Source organism: Malassezia restricta, chromosome V, assembly GCF_003290485.1.
Source record: "Malassezia restricta chromosome V, complete sequence".
Taxonomy (NCBI): domain Eukaryota; kingdom Fungi; phylum Basidiomycota; class Malasseziomycetes; order Malasseziales; family Malasseziaceae; genus Malassezia; species Malassezia restricta.
In genome coordinates, this window is record NC_040197.1 from 495,674 (window position 1) to 512,433 (window position 16,760).

Genomic DNA, 16,760 nt, shown 5'->3' on the forward strand with positions numbered 1-16,760 from the left:
ACGTGACTGCCTCTGAGACGTAGCCTTGGCACCAACACACTAGTCGCCTACAACGCGCGTCATGGGCGCACCCCTCCGTGTGCGTGCCGATACGACAGGCGACTGGAGTGAAGAGGCATGCCGCACGGTCGCCTATGAGCTCACGTCGTCTCTTGATCTTGGAGAGCATCGGAATGCACTCGTTGACACCATGGTGTGGATACACATGGTTGCAGCAGATCTCGGCGAGCGCGTACGTGCGTGGACTGGCCGACAGTATCATCCGTCGCCACAGCATCTTCTGTCGCTTTTGCATAGTTTCAGCGCGATTGTACGTGAACAGCATGAGCAGCATGAAGACCAGCAGCGATTCCGTCTCATGGGTCTTGACAAGCTCCGTGCGACAGTCGAGCAGATCGAGGAAATGCAGTCGCTTCTGTCCACGAAACGCAAACGACTAGAAGATGCTAACAGTGAGGCAAATGATCGTCTTCATTGCATGGTCGAGCAACAACAAGTGGCTGAAAGCAAGCGCGAAGCATCCCTCGCTCTCCAGACTGAGCTGCAGCGTCAGGAGGCGGCTATGGCTCAGCAACGGGCATCTGTCCTGCAGGAGCTTTCCGAGGCTGAGCCAGCATTGCTAGATGCACAGGCTGCTGTAAGCAATATCAAGAAGCAGCACTTGAGCGAGGTGCGGTCCATGACCAACCCGCCGTCACCTGTCAAGCTGGCTATGGAATCGGTGTGTATCCTACTCGGCCACCGGGTAGATGGCTGGAAGAGCGTCCAGAGTCTCATTCGTCGTGACGATTTTATCTCGACCGTCGTTCACCTTGATACCGCCCATATCCCACAAGCACTACGCGAGCGTTTACAGCGCGAATACCTTGACCGACCCGAGTACAATATCGACAGTATATACCGTGCCAGCTCGGCATGCGGACCCCTCGCGCGCTGGGTACTAGCTCAGATTCACTACGCCCACATTCTCGAAAGCGTAGGCCCGTTGCGCGCACAAGTCCAGATCCTGGAGGAGCAAGCATCTTTGACACGCCAAGAGGCGATCAAAGCGGATGCCACCGTTGCCGAGCTGGAAGAAAGTATTGATTCGTTCAAGCGTGAATATGCATCGCTCATTAGCGAAACACAAGCACTATCAAACGAAATGCATACAGTGGAAGCGCGCGTTGCTCGCAGTGTGCGCCTTCTTGATGGTCTCAGCTCGGAGCGAGAGCGTTGGGAACATGGCCGCGAGGCTTTTGATGCACAGGTCAAAACCCTGCCAGGTGACGCTCTTTTGTGTGCGGCGATGATCACTTATGCCGGCTTTTTCGATCAAGCATGCCGCGAAGCTTTATGGTATGCGTGGGTTGCGCGTCTGGGTTCATGTAACGTGCCCGTGCGTGCTGCCTTGTCGTTTGCTGATACGCTTTCGACGGCCGACGAACGCGCGGTCTGGCAGAATCTGGGCCTGCGAAGTGATTCTCTCAGCATCGAAAACGCCGTGATGCTCCAGCGATGCACGCGTGTGCCTCTACTGATTGATCCTTCAGGCCGTGCGGTGTCGTTTGCTCAAGGCTTGTTCGCGCATGCACAACCGGCGATCACCTCATTTTTAGATGGTGGTTTTGCGCAGGTACTTGAGCGTGCGTTGCGTTTCGGTATGCCGCTCATTATCACCGACGCCGAGTATTTTGATCCTATTCTTATGCCTGTTCTGAACGCGGAAAAGCGCCGCACAGGGGGGCGCTTGCTTGTGCGTGTCGGCACCTCAGATGTCGACTGGGCTCCTTCGTTTCGGCTCATACTCGCCACGAGGTACGCAGGCCTTGTATTAGCGCCGCACGTATTTGCCCGAGTCCAAGTGATCAACTTTACTATCACGCGTAAAAGTCTCGAGGCCCAGTCTCTCGCCAGAATACTGCATCACGAGCGGGCCGATATCGAGCAGCAGCGAGTGGATCTGGAACGGATGCAAAGCGAATTCCAGCGACGTCTTTTGCGACTTGAACAAAGCCTTCTTACAGCGCTCAACGAGGCACAGGGTCACATTCTCGACGACGACCATGTCGTGAGCACACTTGAAACACTCAAGGCTGAGGCAGACGACGTGACACAAAAGGTGCAAGCTACTGGCGACATCATGACTACGGTCCAGCAGGCTACCGAAGCCTACGTGCCGTTAGCAAGCGCCTGCAGTGCACTCTACTTTCTACTCGAGCACATGCAAGAGCTGCATCCATTCTATTCATTTGATATGCGTCTTTTCGAACGTCTCTTGCAGGATGTGCTCTCCCATCCAACTGCGACTGACTCAGAGAACGATCGATGCGACGCTTTGTATGACGAATTATTCATCAGCACCTTCTTTCGTGCGGCTCCCACGCTTTTGCATGCTGATGCTCTTGTGTTAGCTGTGGCGCTCGCGCAAGTGTACTGCCTAGCTGGAAGACGCGCTGGTGAGCTGGACGGAGCTGACTTTCATGCTTTGCTCTATGGCACAGACACTCCCACGCTACGTCTTGTCGAACACGAAAAGCTGACGCATCCAGAGGCATGGCATGCATGGACCATGCAAGTGGCACCTGAGCTAGCCGATGTACCGCTGACGCCCCTTTCTAGCGACACGGAAAACCTTGTGCGGCAGGCATTAATTGTGCGTACACTGCGTCCTGATCGTCTGGCGCCTGCTCTCACGCGGCTAGTCCATCATATTTTTGGTACTCCGCTCCTTGATGCAGCACCGCCCACCATTCACGACATCGTCGAGCAAGTGTCAAGCGATTCGCCCCTGGCCATGTGTGGTGTAGCGGGCTATGATGCCAGTGGCATTGTGGAAGCGTGTGCGGTGTCAAAGCAAATGACTTGTGCAGAAGTCGCTCTGGGCTCACCGGAAGCCATAGGCATGGCAGACCGTGCTATTATATCTGCTGCACGCTCAGGCTCATGGGTGCTCATTAAAAATGCGCACCTAGCTCCGGTCTGGCTCGCACAGCTTCCATCGCGACTGACATCGCAAAAGCCACACGAGCGGTGTCGTATTTTTCTTACATGCGAGCTCTCACCATCTGTGCCGCCATCTTTTATTCGCGCTGCACGCATTGTGATGCATGAACCGCCTGCTGGATGCAAAGCCATTTTATTGGATGCTTTACATGCTCTGGACTCGAGGCCCGCATCGAACACTGATAAGGCGCCTCCTGAGCGGGAGCGCGTCTACTTTTTGGTGGCCTTGCTACACGCAATCGTGCTAGAACGCGCTCGGCATGCGCCACTTGGATGGTCGCACGCTTATGAGTTCTACGATACGGATCTCGAGGCGGCGTACGCAATCGTCGACACGTGTATGGCTTCGGCTGCCCAGTCCAGGCGTAACCTGGCACCAGAAGTGATACCATGGCCCGCACTTCGCGCGCTATTGGCCCAAAACGTGTACGGCAGTCGCATGGACAGTGACGCTGATCGACACATGCTTGATGCGCTACTGGCGCACCTGTTTATACCCGCAGCATTTGAGCGCGACTTTGTCATTGCACCCAATGACGTGCAGCCGCTCATCGCACCCGAAGGACTGCACCGCGAGCAACTCTGTGCCTGGGCTTCTAGTCTTCCAGAGCCACAACCCGTGCACTGGGTTCTTTTAGCGCCTGAAGCCGAGCGTGCTACAGCTGTTCAGAACGCGACACGCATCCTCCGGCACCTCCAAATACTCCGACAGCTTGCTGGTCGCGAGCAAGATATCATTGTGGACCATACGCGGTCAGACACAGCACCTGCACCTCCTGCCACTTCCGAGCTAGCGGCACTAGTCGAGTCGCACCTGTCCAAAGTACCACGTTACACACGAACAGACACACCCAGTGCTACAGACCCGCTTGGACGCTTTTGGGCCCGAGAACGGCACATGGCACTCAGTGTCAGCGACACGGTCTATCGCGACCTCGAGCGTCTAGCTGATGTACTTGTCCATCGTGCACCACGGAGCAGCGACGTCTCTGATATGCTGTCTTGCATCGAGAAGGACCGAGTCCCGGCAGTCTGGTGTACATCATCTGTGCCTTACGGCACTTCCTTGTGTGGATGGCTGAATGACTTGGGTGCGCGTACACAGCACGCCATGCAGGAGACACACGAACGCGTAGAATTGGGCCGACTATGGGCTGCGTCCGCGTTTCTTACTGCCACTCGCCAGATGACGGCGCGTCATCGACACCAGAGTCTGGAGCAGCTTGAACTTCAATGGCATCTAGGCAGCAAAAGCGTTCCAGGCCAAATGATATGGGAGATCGGGCCTGTTTGGATTGACGGCGGAGTCTGGTCGAAGGGCCAATTGCATCTGAATAATGGTTCTTCGACATGCGTCTCGACCAGTACGCTGGAGTGGACGATCCCTGCAGACACGATTGCCCAACAACTGCTGCATGTACCCGTCTTTCTCGACACACAACGGCAGCATCTTTTGTGCCATGCTGCTATTCCCATCGATTCTGCTGCCGCGTTGGATCTTGCCGCGCTTCGAGCTGTAGCGATTCGGCTCATGTAGCAGAGTTATCCCATACCAAGGAAATGCCTCGATTCGACCACTTCTGCATCGCCTGCGCCATGACGACAGTAGATATGTCTTTCATCATTGTGAGCGGCACGAACCAGCGAACCTGGCGCAGCTTCGGCCATAATCCGTGGCTTAGGACTTGTGCCAGCCGAGGATCACCGCGTACATAAAGTGATTCCACACGCTGCCACATGTCAAAGCTGAAAAGAAGGTCGAGTTCGAAAAAAAGCGCACCAGTGGTAAAATCCCAAGATAGAATTACTGGCTTGGCCCCTTTGCTTAGACGCCCAGCTTGCGTCATGCACATTGCTTTGGCTGAAGCAACATCCAAGTGCATCGAGCTGACACGGGTCGTGCTCAGCAGCAGCTGCTCCAGAGCAAGAGGTGCTAGGTCTTCACAATGACATATTGAAATGTGCTGCACGTAGGTAGCGTAAGAAGGGCATTGTACAACAAGTGTGTATCGTAATCGATTGACTGATACAGGTGAACGTAAATACAGTGCTCTATACGCAACAGGTATCATCTTGTGATACATGTCGCGCGATACGCTCAGTATTCGCCAGAGTCCCTGATGCGGGAAGTCACTGGTTAGATCGACCGAACGAACCACATGCGACAAAATGCGGCAATGCAGATCATAGGGGAGACGCACGACACCTCGTTGAAGTACTTCCTCGGAAACTTGTTGCTCATCATGCAGCTTTCTTGACCTACTGCGCTGATACAAGATAATTGTCAAAAAACAGACGCACGCGCTTAGAAAGACTACATGCATCGCGTCATGAATACGATGTGAGCATCATCTGCATATCGTGGGCCAGGAGATCCTGTTCCATCTCGACGCGTCCCATCATGGATATTACATCACGTGAAGTCTAAGAGACTAATTACATGAAAGCAACACTACACGATGCCAAGAAAGTTAGTCTGCAATGGTGGAAGGTGGTGCATCAGCATCCGGGGCACCGGATGATGGTTCGACATTGACAGTATTGTGTGGATTTTCCTTTGGCTCGTCGGTCCTAGGGCCCGAATATTCCAAGGATGATGCAAAAGGCTTAGCTGACTGCTGCGGCGCATCGCTAGTGCCCTCTTTGGTTGCCGACGACGCTGACGGTACGCCTTCATCGCCTGCTTTCTCCTCATTTGATTTCTGGGCCGCAATCTCTTCATTACGTTTACGAATTTCCTCTGTAGTCAAGAATCGGCCACCTGGACCGCGCGGTCGACGCATGGCGTGCTTGTGACGCGATTCATGTAGGTAGGGCTTCTTTGACTCTTCGTCCAGAGCCAATAGACCAGATACCCATTCCTCGCTAATTTCTGTCGGACCACCATTTTTCTCTTCTTCCCGTTGCTTAATCGCCATCATGAACATGTGACGGCGTTTCTCTTCCATCCGCGACCGTGCTACGCGGCGTTTCAAGATACGTTGGTATTGCTTCGCATTCACATAGAGTGGTTCATCATCCGAATTAGGTGCTTGTGATCGTAATGGCGCCAAGTCCTTAGGCACACCCATCGGTGGTTGTGCGGTCGCCAAGCTAGGCATATCCAGCCGGATACCAGAAGCGGGCGGAGGCGCCATGCCCGATCGGTAGTACGCTGATGGATCCATCGGAAATGCTTGCGGCCTCTGAGGCACATCATCAGGACCTAAAATCCAGGAGGCTAAATCACTGCCAGGGGCTGCTGGTGCTTCCGTGTTTGGCAAAAAGTCGGTCAAGCCATCACCATGGGTCCCCGTCTCGATATCCCGACGAGCAGAGATCCCACGAGTCGGTAGTCGCGGTCGCCCTGGCCCCGGCCCTGCACCACGGAATCTAGATTGCATATCGATACTTTCGCCAAAAGGTACCGGACTAGTACGCTGGCGCTTTTGCAATGGACGCGGTGGACGACCAGCATCCTGGTCCATCATCATGTGACGATGAGTCGTTGGGTCAGTCGGTCTGTAGACACTCGTAGGGAAGTTGCGAGTACTTCCTGGTAGCGGTGGCATAGCACCAAGCGAAGTAGGATAGCCATGGGGGGCTGAGTGTAACACCTCTGATTCGTCATGTGGCTGGATATCGTGAGGACCGGCAGTGCCAGATGGCCGGGAAGCAGGCGGCCATCCTACCATGTTAGGCGGCCCACGGAGCGGCAATGTGCTTGATGGAAGGCCACTGCCAGCAGCTGCATGGTCATATGCATTGATCTCGGGCACGTCCAAGGGCACACCAAACGACCCAGATGCCTGCTGGATGTAGAACGCATCCAAAGAAGGTGGGGCTTCCGAGCCGATGTCGGCAGCACCCTCACCGGGTGTATGATGGTTCAGGTACGGCACGAGGTGGCTGTTGGCGTACGAGTCGCCCGCGGGGGGCCTATGCGGCGGAGAGTTGGTCTGCGACGGATGCCCACCAAAGTAAGCGGCATGCGGACTCTGCGGTAAGGTCAGTCATTTGCTTGATCGTATAATGCGTACCTGTGCATAATACAAGGGATTCGTTTCGCCTTGGCGTCCAAGTCCAGAGCCAAGGATAGGTCCGAGCTGGAATCCTGACCCAAGACCAGGCGCCGCACCAAGCCCATTGCTGCCTGAGCCCTCAGACATTATTTAGACCTCAAGCGAGAAACAACTCTGTGTAAGAGCAGCCACTTAAAGATGCCTGCACAACACCACTCTTCCAGGCGTGATCCTGCAGAGAGTACGTGTCTAAACGACCAGTACGCTTCCCGCGATGCTATTGATCCATACCTTATTGCTTACATACGCATCACGTGAATACGCGTGGCAGCGCGTCTAACGCCCTCATGCATGAGCCGCATTGTACTTTTGCACGACCCCGGAAATTTTGCGGAAGAGCCACAATCGCGTGCTTTCTTCCTGGATCGTGAGGAAGGGCCCAACTACCCCGCCACGAAGCACAAGAGAAATGCCATTGTTCTCCAGCGAAATCGTGCTTAGATCAGACCATGCCACTTCCCATAGAGCCTTTAGCCGTGCTGTGCGAATGTACACTGGTGGTTAGTTTGCGTGAATACGTACGAATGCGCGATTCCGACAGCATGATGGTTACCCCTGCATGCTGGCCTGAAGTGTTGATATGCGCCACATACTGATCGCGTATGAGTCGACCCGAATCCAGCGTTTGCAACCACATTTGACCGAGCGCTTCACGCTCTGAATATGGCCTTACCAGTTGGTCACTGGCAATAAAGCGCGGCAGTCGAACGCGATCAATAGTGTTCTGGTCAAAGACCTGGGTCGTGTTTCTCAGTCCTTCGGTAATGCTGCTTGCCATATCAAACAGACCTGCAGCAGGCTTAGTCACAACACCCACCAGACCACGGCCTAATCCTTGCATAAAGCCGGAAGCACCACCATCCTCGGCGCCTTCAAGAGGACGGAGGGCTAAACCCTCGATGCCGCTGGCTACGCTGGTAACAAGTGAATTGGCACCTACTGTGATGCCATAAAGAGCGTGCTTAGGTTTGTTGCGGAAGTGCCTCGAACGCCAATGAGACTGGAAATCACGGTCCATGGTGACAGCGGCCAAACCCTTGCTAATCGAGCCTGTTACCTTGGACACACTGTCTGTGACACCAAACACGGTCTTTTTCACAAAGTTACTAGCGCCACGAGCAATACCAAAGCCTAGCTCACGATTACCATGCATAATGAGACCGTAGTAAGGCTCGTAGAAAATGTCGGCTACGCCTGAACTGACGTTGTTGAAGAGACCGACTGGGTTGCCCAAAAAGTCAGCAGAGCCAAGAATGCGATGCACCTGGAAAAGCACACCCTGGCCATAGTGGTACGCGACGCGGTTCAGCAGAACTTGTTTAGAAAGACGCACGTTCTCAATGACTAGCGCGTTCAGACGCACGGGTGCCTCGTTCACATTACCCAGCACCATGGTCAACAAGTTAAAGATGTAAAAGAATAGCGTACGCGAGCTTTCGGTCTCGTCGGCCTCGTCATGATCTGTCGACATGAACGACAAATTCAAAGCAATCGGTTGTAAATGCAGAATTTCAATATACACCTGATCAGTGCCGACTGCCTGAATCGGAGGTTCAGGCAGATTGTTCGGATTTTCAATGTAGACAGTCTCGTCGTGTTCTTTCTCAACTTCAACACCACTTGCACGCACAAAATCGTAAATGGCGAACAGGAAATCTTCGTCGAGCTCGGTCGTGAGTTCTTGCAGCAGGATAGAGGCATATTTTATGTGTCGCACACCATGCGATTCATCTTTCTTTCGAATGACTGAGGCCTGCAGTGTGGGATGCACGTCCAATTCTTTGCCGTCTTTCGGAACGACTGTTGGGTACAGTACGATCGGGAAAATGCTGCGTGGCGTCTGATTGTCGATCTGAATCCATTTGCAAATCACATTTACCGCCGTCGTCACCTGTGATTCCGAATAGCTCAGCTCAAGACCTCGGAACGTAACATACGCTATTTCGCGCACCTTGTGAGAAATGAATGAGATACCCACGCCAACAAGCTCGATATTAAACGCAAATAAGATCGACGTGTCGACGTCAACAGCCTTGAACTTGATGTCGGGGTTTGCCGATGGGCCACTCTCACGCAGCACCTTGAAGTTACTCTTCGATTCGGAGTAGTCTGAAATCACAAGGACTTGCGTCGTTTCATCAGCGCGTACGTCAAGCGATACCACACCAGCTGGTAGATCGTCGAGCGCAGCAAATTTGAATGGGAGTAGAGAGCCAATTTCCAAAATGTTGATCACACGCTCACTCCCGTTGATCTGCAGACGGATGTACTTGTCGGCATCCGCGGGGTAGTCCCAGGCGTACTTCATCTTGCTGCGTGGCTTGAGCACGTACCTCTTCGGATTTGTGTCTCGTGAGCTCAACTGTGCTTCTGTGGAAGAGCCCGTTTGCATAAACACAATCGTATGATGTGTCTCATTGCGCAGCAAAAATGGCCACGCGCCCTCGCTGGGCAGCAAGCGGACAAAGATAGTAGGACCCTGAATCTGGACATCCACTTGGATCAAGTGCTGAGGCTCATCATCACGGACCATTCTGAGGTAGACGTTGCCAATGTTATCGATGCTGAACGGCGCCGTCCATTCAAGGTTCGAGCCTTCTAATGCCAGTGTGGCATGTTTGTTAGAAGCCACATGGAACCAGTGGAGCGGCACACGTTCGTCTGCGCCAATACGGACCGGATCACCACCCATAGATTCAGCAATGAGAACGGCGTGCGAAAGCTTGTTGTGAATGAGGTATCGCGGAGCAAGCTTGACCACTTTACTGAGCTTGAACTTCGACAGACCATCTTGAATGTCCAGACCAAGGTGCAGTTCACGGTCGCCGCTGCTGGAAGGAATCACTACCCCCACTTCGGAACCAATAACATCGAACGAGAGCGGCTTAGACCAGCTTGAGTCGCGCGAGCGAATCAGGAAACGGTTGTTACTTTCTCCGATGCGCGACACTAAAAATGGCTTGCGCTGTTCTGACGCATCATAGTCGTCATCATGCGATTCCTGACCAGCCACCATTTTTGCATGACCGGCCCAAGGTCTCGTCTTGATCGTTACCGGTAATTGACTCAAGTTCAAAAAGATATAGGGTGAGAAAATTTGAACCTTGAAAGCACCGCCCGAGTTAGGATACGAGTGATAGTGCAGCTGAAGCTCCAGCTTAAGATTTGATTCGTCCGCAAGCAGCAGGGTATTCTCAACTTGAAAATCGTCCGGGTTGTCAGATGCAATAATAGCAAACTCACTCGGTGAGTATACGGAGTCCTCTAGCTCAATGCTGAGAAGCAGCAAATGCTGCACGGCGACGACATGAATGGGTGATATGCCACCGCGACGCAAAAAGGTCGACCAGTTCAGGTTGAGATTCTTGTCGAACAAGCGGTAGTGGATGTCGTAGGGGAGTACATTCTCAATTTCGACAGGTGCACGCAAGGCCAGCGTCAGGCGTGGATAGTTTCGACGAGACATGTGTTGCGTATCATGAACGGCAAAAGCCTGGAACTGAAACGGCGCCTCGCCCTCATCCAAGGCAGGACACACAAAAGAGTGAGACGACGTCATGAGCAAGTCCTGCCAGCCCACCGACTCGTTTGACCACGTGTAGCCGAGACCTGGATCGGGTCGCACCTTGACTTGACGGCTGTAGGCGTCACAGATTGGGAGGGCTGAATATGTCTCGGGCTCTATGCGCAGCACATGATCAGTAGTGTTGCCCTGCTCGTCAAGCATACAAGCTTCAATTGGTATCAGAGCACGGTTTTCGATACGGAAGGTCGACTGGAACGTGATGACCTTGATGTTGTTGTCAAGCTTGACCTCACATAGCAAGCGGTGACTGATATTTTCGAGCTTCGGGCGCAAAGTCATTACGTATTCGCCCTCGTGGTCCACGGCAATGTGACGCACGCGCTCCCATGGCATGTCTTCGATTTGGACCGCGAGTCGATTGTATGTCATTTCCGTTGCATGCTCACGAATCGCGTGCCAGTCACCGAAGGACCACGGCATGTCGTAGCCATTGTCGAGATGGTGCACATGGTTGCGTGTGTTAGACGATCCAAGGGGTGATTCTGAGTATACGCTGATCCGGTAGCCCGTGTGATTACGAATGCGGAAGGGCGCCAAGTGCCGAGCCTCTTCTTTGACGCGGTTATCCTTGTCGAGGTATGTGAATAGATTCGTTGTTGTATCGACAAACTGAGCAGCCGCATTAATCTCCAAGCGCTTGCCAGACGATATTGTAAATGTACTGCTCTCTGGCGACAAGTTACGCTCATAACGCAGTGACACGGTCCATGGCTCGATCAATGGCTCCCAGTTGGAGGTGGCGAAATTGAAATTATTAAACGACAAGTCCAGCTCTGTGTTCAGACGCATATCGGCGGACCAATCATTCAACAAAAGGGTGAAAGGTTTCACGTTCATGTCGAGAACAGGTAGCATCTGTACCTCACTGATCATGACACATTGCAAGCCACCGCCACGCACTGTCAGCTCTTCACGCGAGAAAAGGACCTGACCATTGTCCTCATGCGCATCTGTGATCTTGTTCAAAACGGAGGGAGCATGTACTACTGGTTTTGCAGGCTCAGCAGATGTCTTGGGAGACTCGATTCTCGATAGAGCCATCGCGTTGCTCAACACATTCGATAGCAATTCGATATCAGAGCGCGTGAAGCGGACAAGCAGGCGACCCATGTCGATCTCGATACCTGTGATCTTACCTGTCGGTGTCATCTGCGCGTCCATCGATAGCGAAACATCCACTTCGTTTAACAAGCTTTGACGGTCTTTGGGTGCGTTCATTCGCCAAACATACACACCCAGCTGCGTGAGTGAAAGGGCCATCACGCTTTGCTTTGTCAACACGATCTGTCGCAAAAGAAGCACGATAGCTTGTGAGTCCGACTGCTTCGGCGATGAAAGCAAAATAATACGTGGCTCAACGATATTCACACGCAGAGACGTGATGGAAGCGAGGGGCGCGGGCGGAGGCAGTCTCGGCGTTTTTGGTGACCGTGCCGTAATACTCGAGTGCATCGTAGCAGCCGAGTCGCTCGTTTCAGGCAAGGACAAGGGAGAATCAGGTTTGGATGACGTATCAGACGTGGGTGATTCGGGGAAACCGGCTGCCAAGAAAGAAATAAGGGAGAACAGCGGGTCAAGAGAGAAAATCAGCACAGGATTATCGATTGTGACGACCACCATCGCATGATTCTCAGGTGGGGGTGACACAGTATAATTGAGCATGAATTGATGACTTGCATGTGAAGTGGCAGGAATAATCTCACGGAAATGCGTCTCGCGTGACTTGTTAGTATCAATGACGGAGAAAGCCTGCACATCCACCTCGAGTTCCGTGCCTGAGTCGGGGTCCTGACGCACCATAAGTCTCGTGTCATCAACGGTGAAGCAGAAGAGACTGGCCTCTCCGAGCGTTTCGGCGTCAACAGCGGTTTCGTCGTATAGGTCCAGACACACCTTCTTGAGAGTAAAGTCACCTGCGACTTGAAGGATCGCAGCATGGGTTTTAGGGCTCTGAGTTTCCACGGCGTCCAAAGCGCGCGCCGCTTTGTCGCCATCGCCGTCCGGTGCGATTTCAGATAATGGCACTTCGGTATCGGCTTTCCAGAGGATTGAAGCTCTTTGAAATAGCGTCATTAGTAGCACATATTGACGCTTTGTGAGCTTGACATTAATGTCTGACATGTTGGCAGAAAACTCAAAGCTGTGCTCCGTCTCATCATGGGACCCAATAGGCATGCTTTCCACAATTTCACTCGAGATGTGAACATCGTCGAGCATTGTGAGCTCATGAACATCTTCGTCCTTGTCACTTGTAAAGTAAGATTTGAAGTGAATCTGACGCAGACCCGCTTGCAGCGTTGACAAGCACACCTTGTCTTTGGTGTCGAAGGTATTGTGAGCATACAATTCACCCAATTGACCCGTCATGTGATCCTTCGAGTTTAGGCTGTAGGGCATAACAAGAATCGGTGTTTTGACCAGTACATCGAATCGTGTCAAACCATGCGTTTTTTGTAACTGAGATGCTTGTGCAGAAGCCGCTGTCTTGGCCGCATCATATACGGCTTTCATTTTGGCGAACTTCGTCACAAAGCCTAATATATCGGCATACGCCTCAGGCACAAGAACAATCTTGAGTGTATTGCTGCGCAGCCATACAAAAGTATCGTAGCCAGGATACTGCGCATCATCCGGATGGAATGTTTCAAGCGCGAAATCGACTAGTTCATCGCCCTCAATAGATAAAAGCTTAGAAAATGAGAGATCCGCACGCTCTCTAACGATCTCATCTAGAAGTGAGAGCGATCCAATCCGGGCAGCAAGGCGCATGGAGTTTGCGCGCAGTAGCAAAGCAATGTTGGCCGTCGATAAAGTCAGCGTGCTGAGCAACGTGCCATTATCGTTTAAACGCAACAAGATAGACGAAAGATTGACCTTGACGCGAGTTTTAGACGACTTCTCTTCTAGAGTCATCGACTCTGACGAAGATGGCTCGTCTACCTCGCTCGACGCCTCAGACGCCGGCTCCGTCGTCTCCATCGAGCCGCTCGTAAATGTCTGTATGATCCAGTCGTAGACGGTCAGGACCGTGATTCGCGTCACCATCAAGTTGAGTGTGGACAGGTTTACCAGCGTTGAGCTCTCAATTCCATCGTGCTTCTCGTAAAAATCGGGCGATGATGGACTCACTTGGACGTACTGTACAAAAATTAGGTCATATGCTTCGGCTTCGGGGCGCTCAGCTCGGCCAGTTGTCTCTTCAAGCGGGCGTGACGTGATCATGTGGCGGAACATAGGGGCTTGATCTACCAAGCAATCAACCAGGTCAAGTGAGCCGAGATGAACATCCACCTGTAGTTTGTGCTTCTGAATGTGTACACCCAGCCGGAAGTGTTGGAAAACAGCTTCAGCCAGTTGCTGGTCTTCTTGCTTGCTTGTACCTGATTTGGTGACCGTACCGGATAGCTGGTCCACAACGAGATCAAACTCAAAGAGCTTTTCATCCGCTGAAAGATGCTCTGTGTCGGATAGCTGTGCATCTTGATACGTATCACTATCGCCATCATCATGAGACGAGCCGCTCTCCGCTGCTTCCTCTGTGATTAATAAATTATCATTTGTACCCCGGAAGTGGTCAGCGAGTACCTGTCGCCTTGTATGGAGAGAGCTGTTGCCAGAACTCTCAGGCATAGGTTTTGAGTCGCCGCACGGAATCGCAGCTTGAATAAGCTGAAGCAGCAAACGGTACTTGTTGTCAGAGAAGTGAACCTTGAGCATCGGCAGGTTTCCTGTTAGCTTGACCTTTGTCAAGTTTGGAGCACGCGGTAAGATGGAGTTGTGCAGCGTGAAAGTTAAATTGATGCGCTCCATCAAGTGATAGTCACGCTCATCGAGAATTTGCAGACTGCGCATGCATGCATCGTAGCCAGCACCCAGCACTAATTGAACATCCTGCAATTTGATGAAGTAGCGGTCGTACATTAGTTCCTCCAACTGACGGAAATCTTCCTCCGTGTACTGACGAAAATGCTTTGCACGGACCATGTCCATCGTCTGTGGCTCAGCTAGAAGAGAGCGCATCGCAAGGTGACCAGCATCTAGCACCATCATATTACTCTGTCGGTCCTTCAAGTCCTCTGGCAATATCCAAATGGGCGACTGAACATCGATCGAGACATCGATGGTCTTATGGTTCTCCAGTGCATTCTCGAGACCTGCGCGGGTTTCTCGCCGCAAACCCTCCAATGTTGAGCTCGCAACATCCAAGAGAGCACCGATTAGCTCGAGCTCTGTTTCGGGCGGTTTGAAGAAGCGCAATATCGACTCGACATACGATGCATGGTACACGATCTCTGTCGAGCGCATTCGGAGGAGCAGAGCACTATCAGCACGACCATCCAGTGGCTTGTTCTCGTATTGAACAAAGAAAAGCGGCATAGTGGGATCTTCCTCGGCACGTTCTTTGACTTGAACAATATCGCGATATTGTGACTCTAAATTTGTTCCATCCTCTACGCGCAAGGCGCCCAGCATTACAGACAAATCAAAATTATGCGGACGCTGCGTTAATTCACCTTGCAGACCGTCATACATAAGCGAGAGGATATTGTGGTCAGATGACTGGTCATGTAGGTGCACAAAGCCATGATTCAGCTTGGCTGTTACGTGCAGATTTACAATATCGGGTGGTAAATCATCGAGCGGTGCAAGTAAAGATTGACCCGTTGATTCATCCCACTCGATGGCATCGCACAACTCTTTACGCTGCTCATTATTCAGTAGACCTGGCACATTTTTCGCATCTGCACTGGAGCCCCACATCCAGCTCAGCCAGCTTCCGGATGACGCTGTGGGTGCATGTGCCGTAGCCTCTGCAGCTGAATCATTGGCTACAAGGCGCTCCTCGCGGAGCTCGCGCCTCGCAATAGAGCGGAAAAAGCGGATATCTCGAAACTCAAGCTTGCGCTCTAGCTCTTGTAAGCGTTTGTTAGGTACCGGCAAAGGCGCTGATGAGTCCGAGATAGGCGATTTACTGACCATCTCTTTAAAGAGTCGGATGTACTCTAGGCGCAAGTCACGGCGCTCGCGCATATACTCCCAGGTCCACACACGTCGTCGCTGATGCATTTCACTGACAATGACACGAGCCGCAAATCGAAATTTAGCCAGTGGACCATTTGTCTCAAGTTCTTGCTGCGTTGGCCGAAATGCTTGATACTGTGCCTGACGAGCATAAAAGCTGAACAGATTGATCATGCTCAGCCCACCGCTGTATTGTTCGTTGCTAATAGTGAGCCCAATTTGATCAAAAACGAGCTGGGCATCCATCTTTGGCTCGTCCTTGGTTGCTTTGGGTCGCATCACGAACTTTCCGACACCAGACACGGGGTTTAGGACATACTGGTGCTCTGGAATGTAATCTTTCGACGCGATCAACAAATTGAGCTTTTCTTGCAATTCTTCAGGCGAAGTCGCATCGAGAAAGTCCGAGCCAGTGTTCCAGTATATGCCCAGCGAATCGAGCCGAGCCAATTTATGGATACCCAAAGCCGAATTGTGCACAAATGTAGGCTCCCAGTTGGCATCAGTTGATACAGCGGATAGTTCAGCGAGCGTTACTCCTATCGAAAAAGGACGCTCAGGGCAAGACAGCGCATCTTCATACCTGATGTGGATATTGCGCACAGTGACCTGTACATTGTCAATGATGCGGGTAAAGAGTGAGCTCATAAACGAGTCATTTTTTTGTGTATCTTCCTCTGATTTCTCTTCCGTTGCCACATTCAGTAATTCTGAGCGAGTGAGCAACTCCTGCTTTAGCGTCTGGCGCCGCTCTTCTTCCTCGGCCTCATCGATGGGCATGGAAGCATCGCGTGGCACAGCAAGGAGAGACACGTTTTCGATAAGCATGCGCACAGGCTTTCCCTTCAGGTTTGACCATGGAATAGTCAGGGTGAGCTGGCCAAGGTAACCCTCCTTCACGTCGATGGGCAGACGCAATTTGTCGAGCGCCGAGCGCTTCAAGCGCAAATTACGCAGTTTAACGTCGCCACTCCATATGGCGACGTTCAGTTGATTTGTATTTAAGCCATCCACATATGATGCTAGGAAGCGATTGAGGATGGATGCCAATACACCCTCCAGCATCGCGATGGCACAAAGCGAGACTCTGGCGCCACACCGGCGCT

General features: G+C 52.3%; 4 protein-coding genes across 4 annotated transcripts; 1 reads left to right on the forward strand and 3 right to left on the reverse strand.

The window, feature by feature from the left end:
- Positions 1 to 61: 61 nt before the first annotated feature.
- On the forward strand, positions 62 to 4,522 carry MRET_3124 (dynein heavy chain 1, cytosolic; the record flags this gene model as incomplete). Its single annotated transcript, XM_027629751.1, has 1 exon — positions 62 to 4,522. The coding sequence occupies one exon, from the start codon at positions 62 to 64 to the stop codon at positions 4,520 to 4,522; it is 4,461 nt and encodes a 1,486-aa protein (XP_027485576.1).
- Positions 4,515 to 5,309, reverse strand: MRET_3125 (uncharacterized protein; the record flags this gene model as incomplete). The annotated part of the gene is made up of 1 exon (XM_027629752.1): positions 4,515 to 5,309. One exon carries the CDS (start codon positions 5,307 to 5,309, stop codon positions 4,515 to 4,517), a length of 795 nt encoding a protein of 264 aa, XP_027485575.1.
- A 147-nt stretch (positions 5,310 to 5,456) lies between these two features.
- On the reverse strand, positions 5,457 to 7,133 carry MRET_3126 (CCAAT-binding transcription factor subunit HAPB; the record flags this gene model as incomplete). The annotated part of the gene is made up of 2 exons (XM_027629753.1): positions 5,457 to 6,962; positions 7,005 to 7,133. 2 exons carry the CDS (start codon positions 7,131 to 7,133, stop codon positions 5,457 to 5,459), a joined length of 1,635 nt encoding a protein of 544 aa, XP_027485473.1.
- A 198-nt stretch (positions 7,134 to 7,331) lies between these two features.
- MRET_3127 (vacuolar protein sorting-associated protein 13A/C) lies at positions 7,332 to 16,719 on the reverse strand (the record flags this gene model as incomplete). Its single annotated transcript, XM_027629754.1, has 2 exons — positions 7,332 to 7,540; positions 7,569 to 16,719. The coding sequence occupies 2 exons, from the start codon at positions 16,717 to 16,719 to the stop codon at positions 7,332 to 7,334; spliced, it is 9,360 nt and encodes a 3,119-aa protein (XP_027485574.1).
- Positions 16,720 to 16,760: the final 41 nt, after the last annotated feature.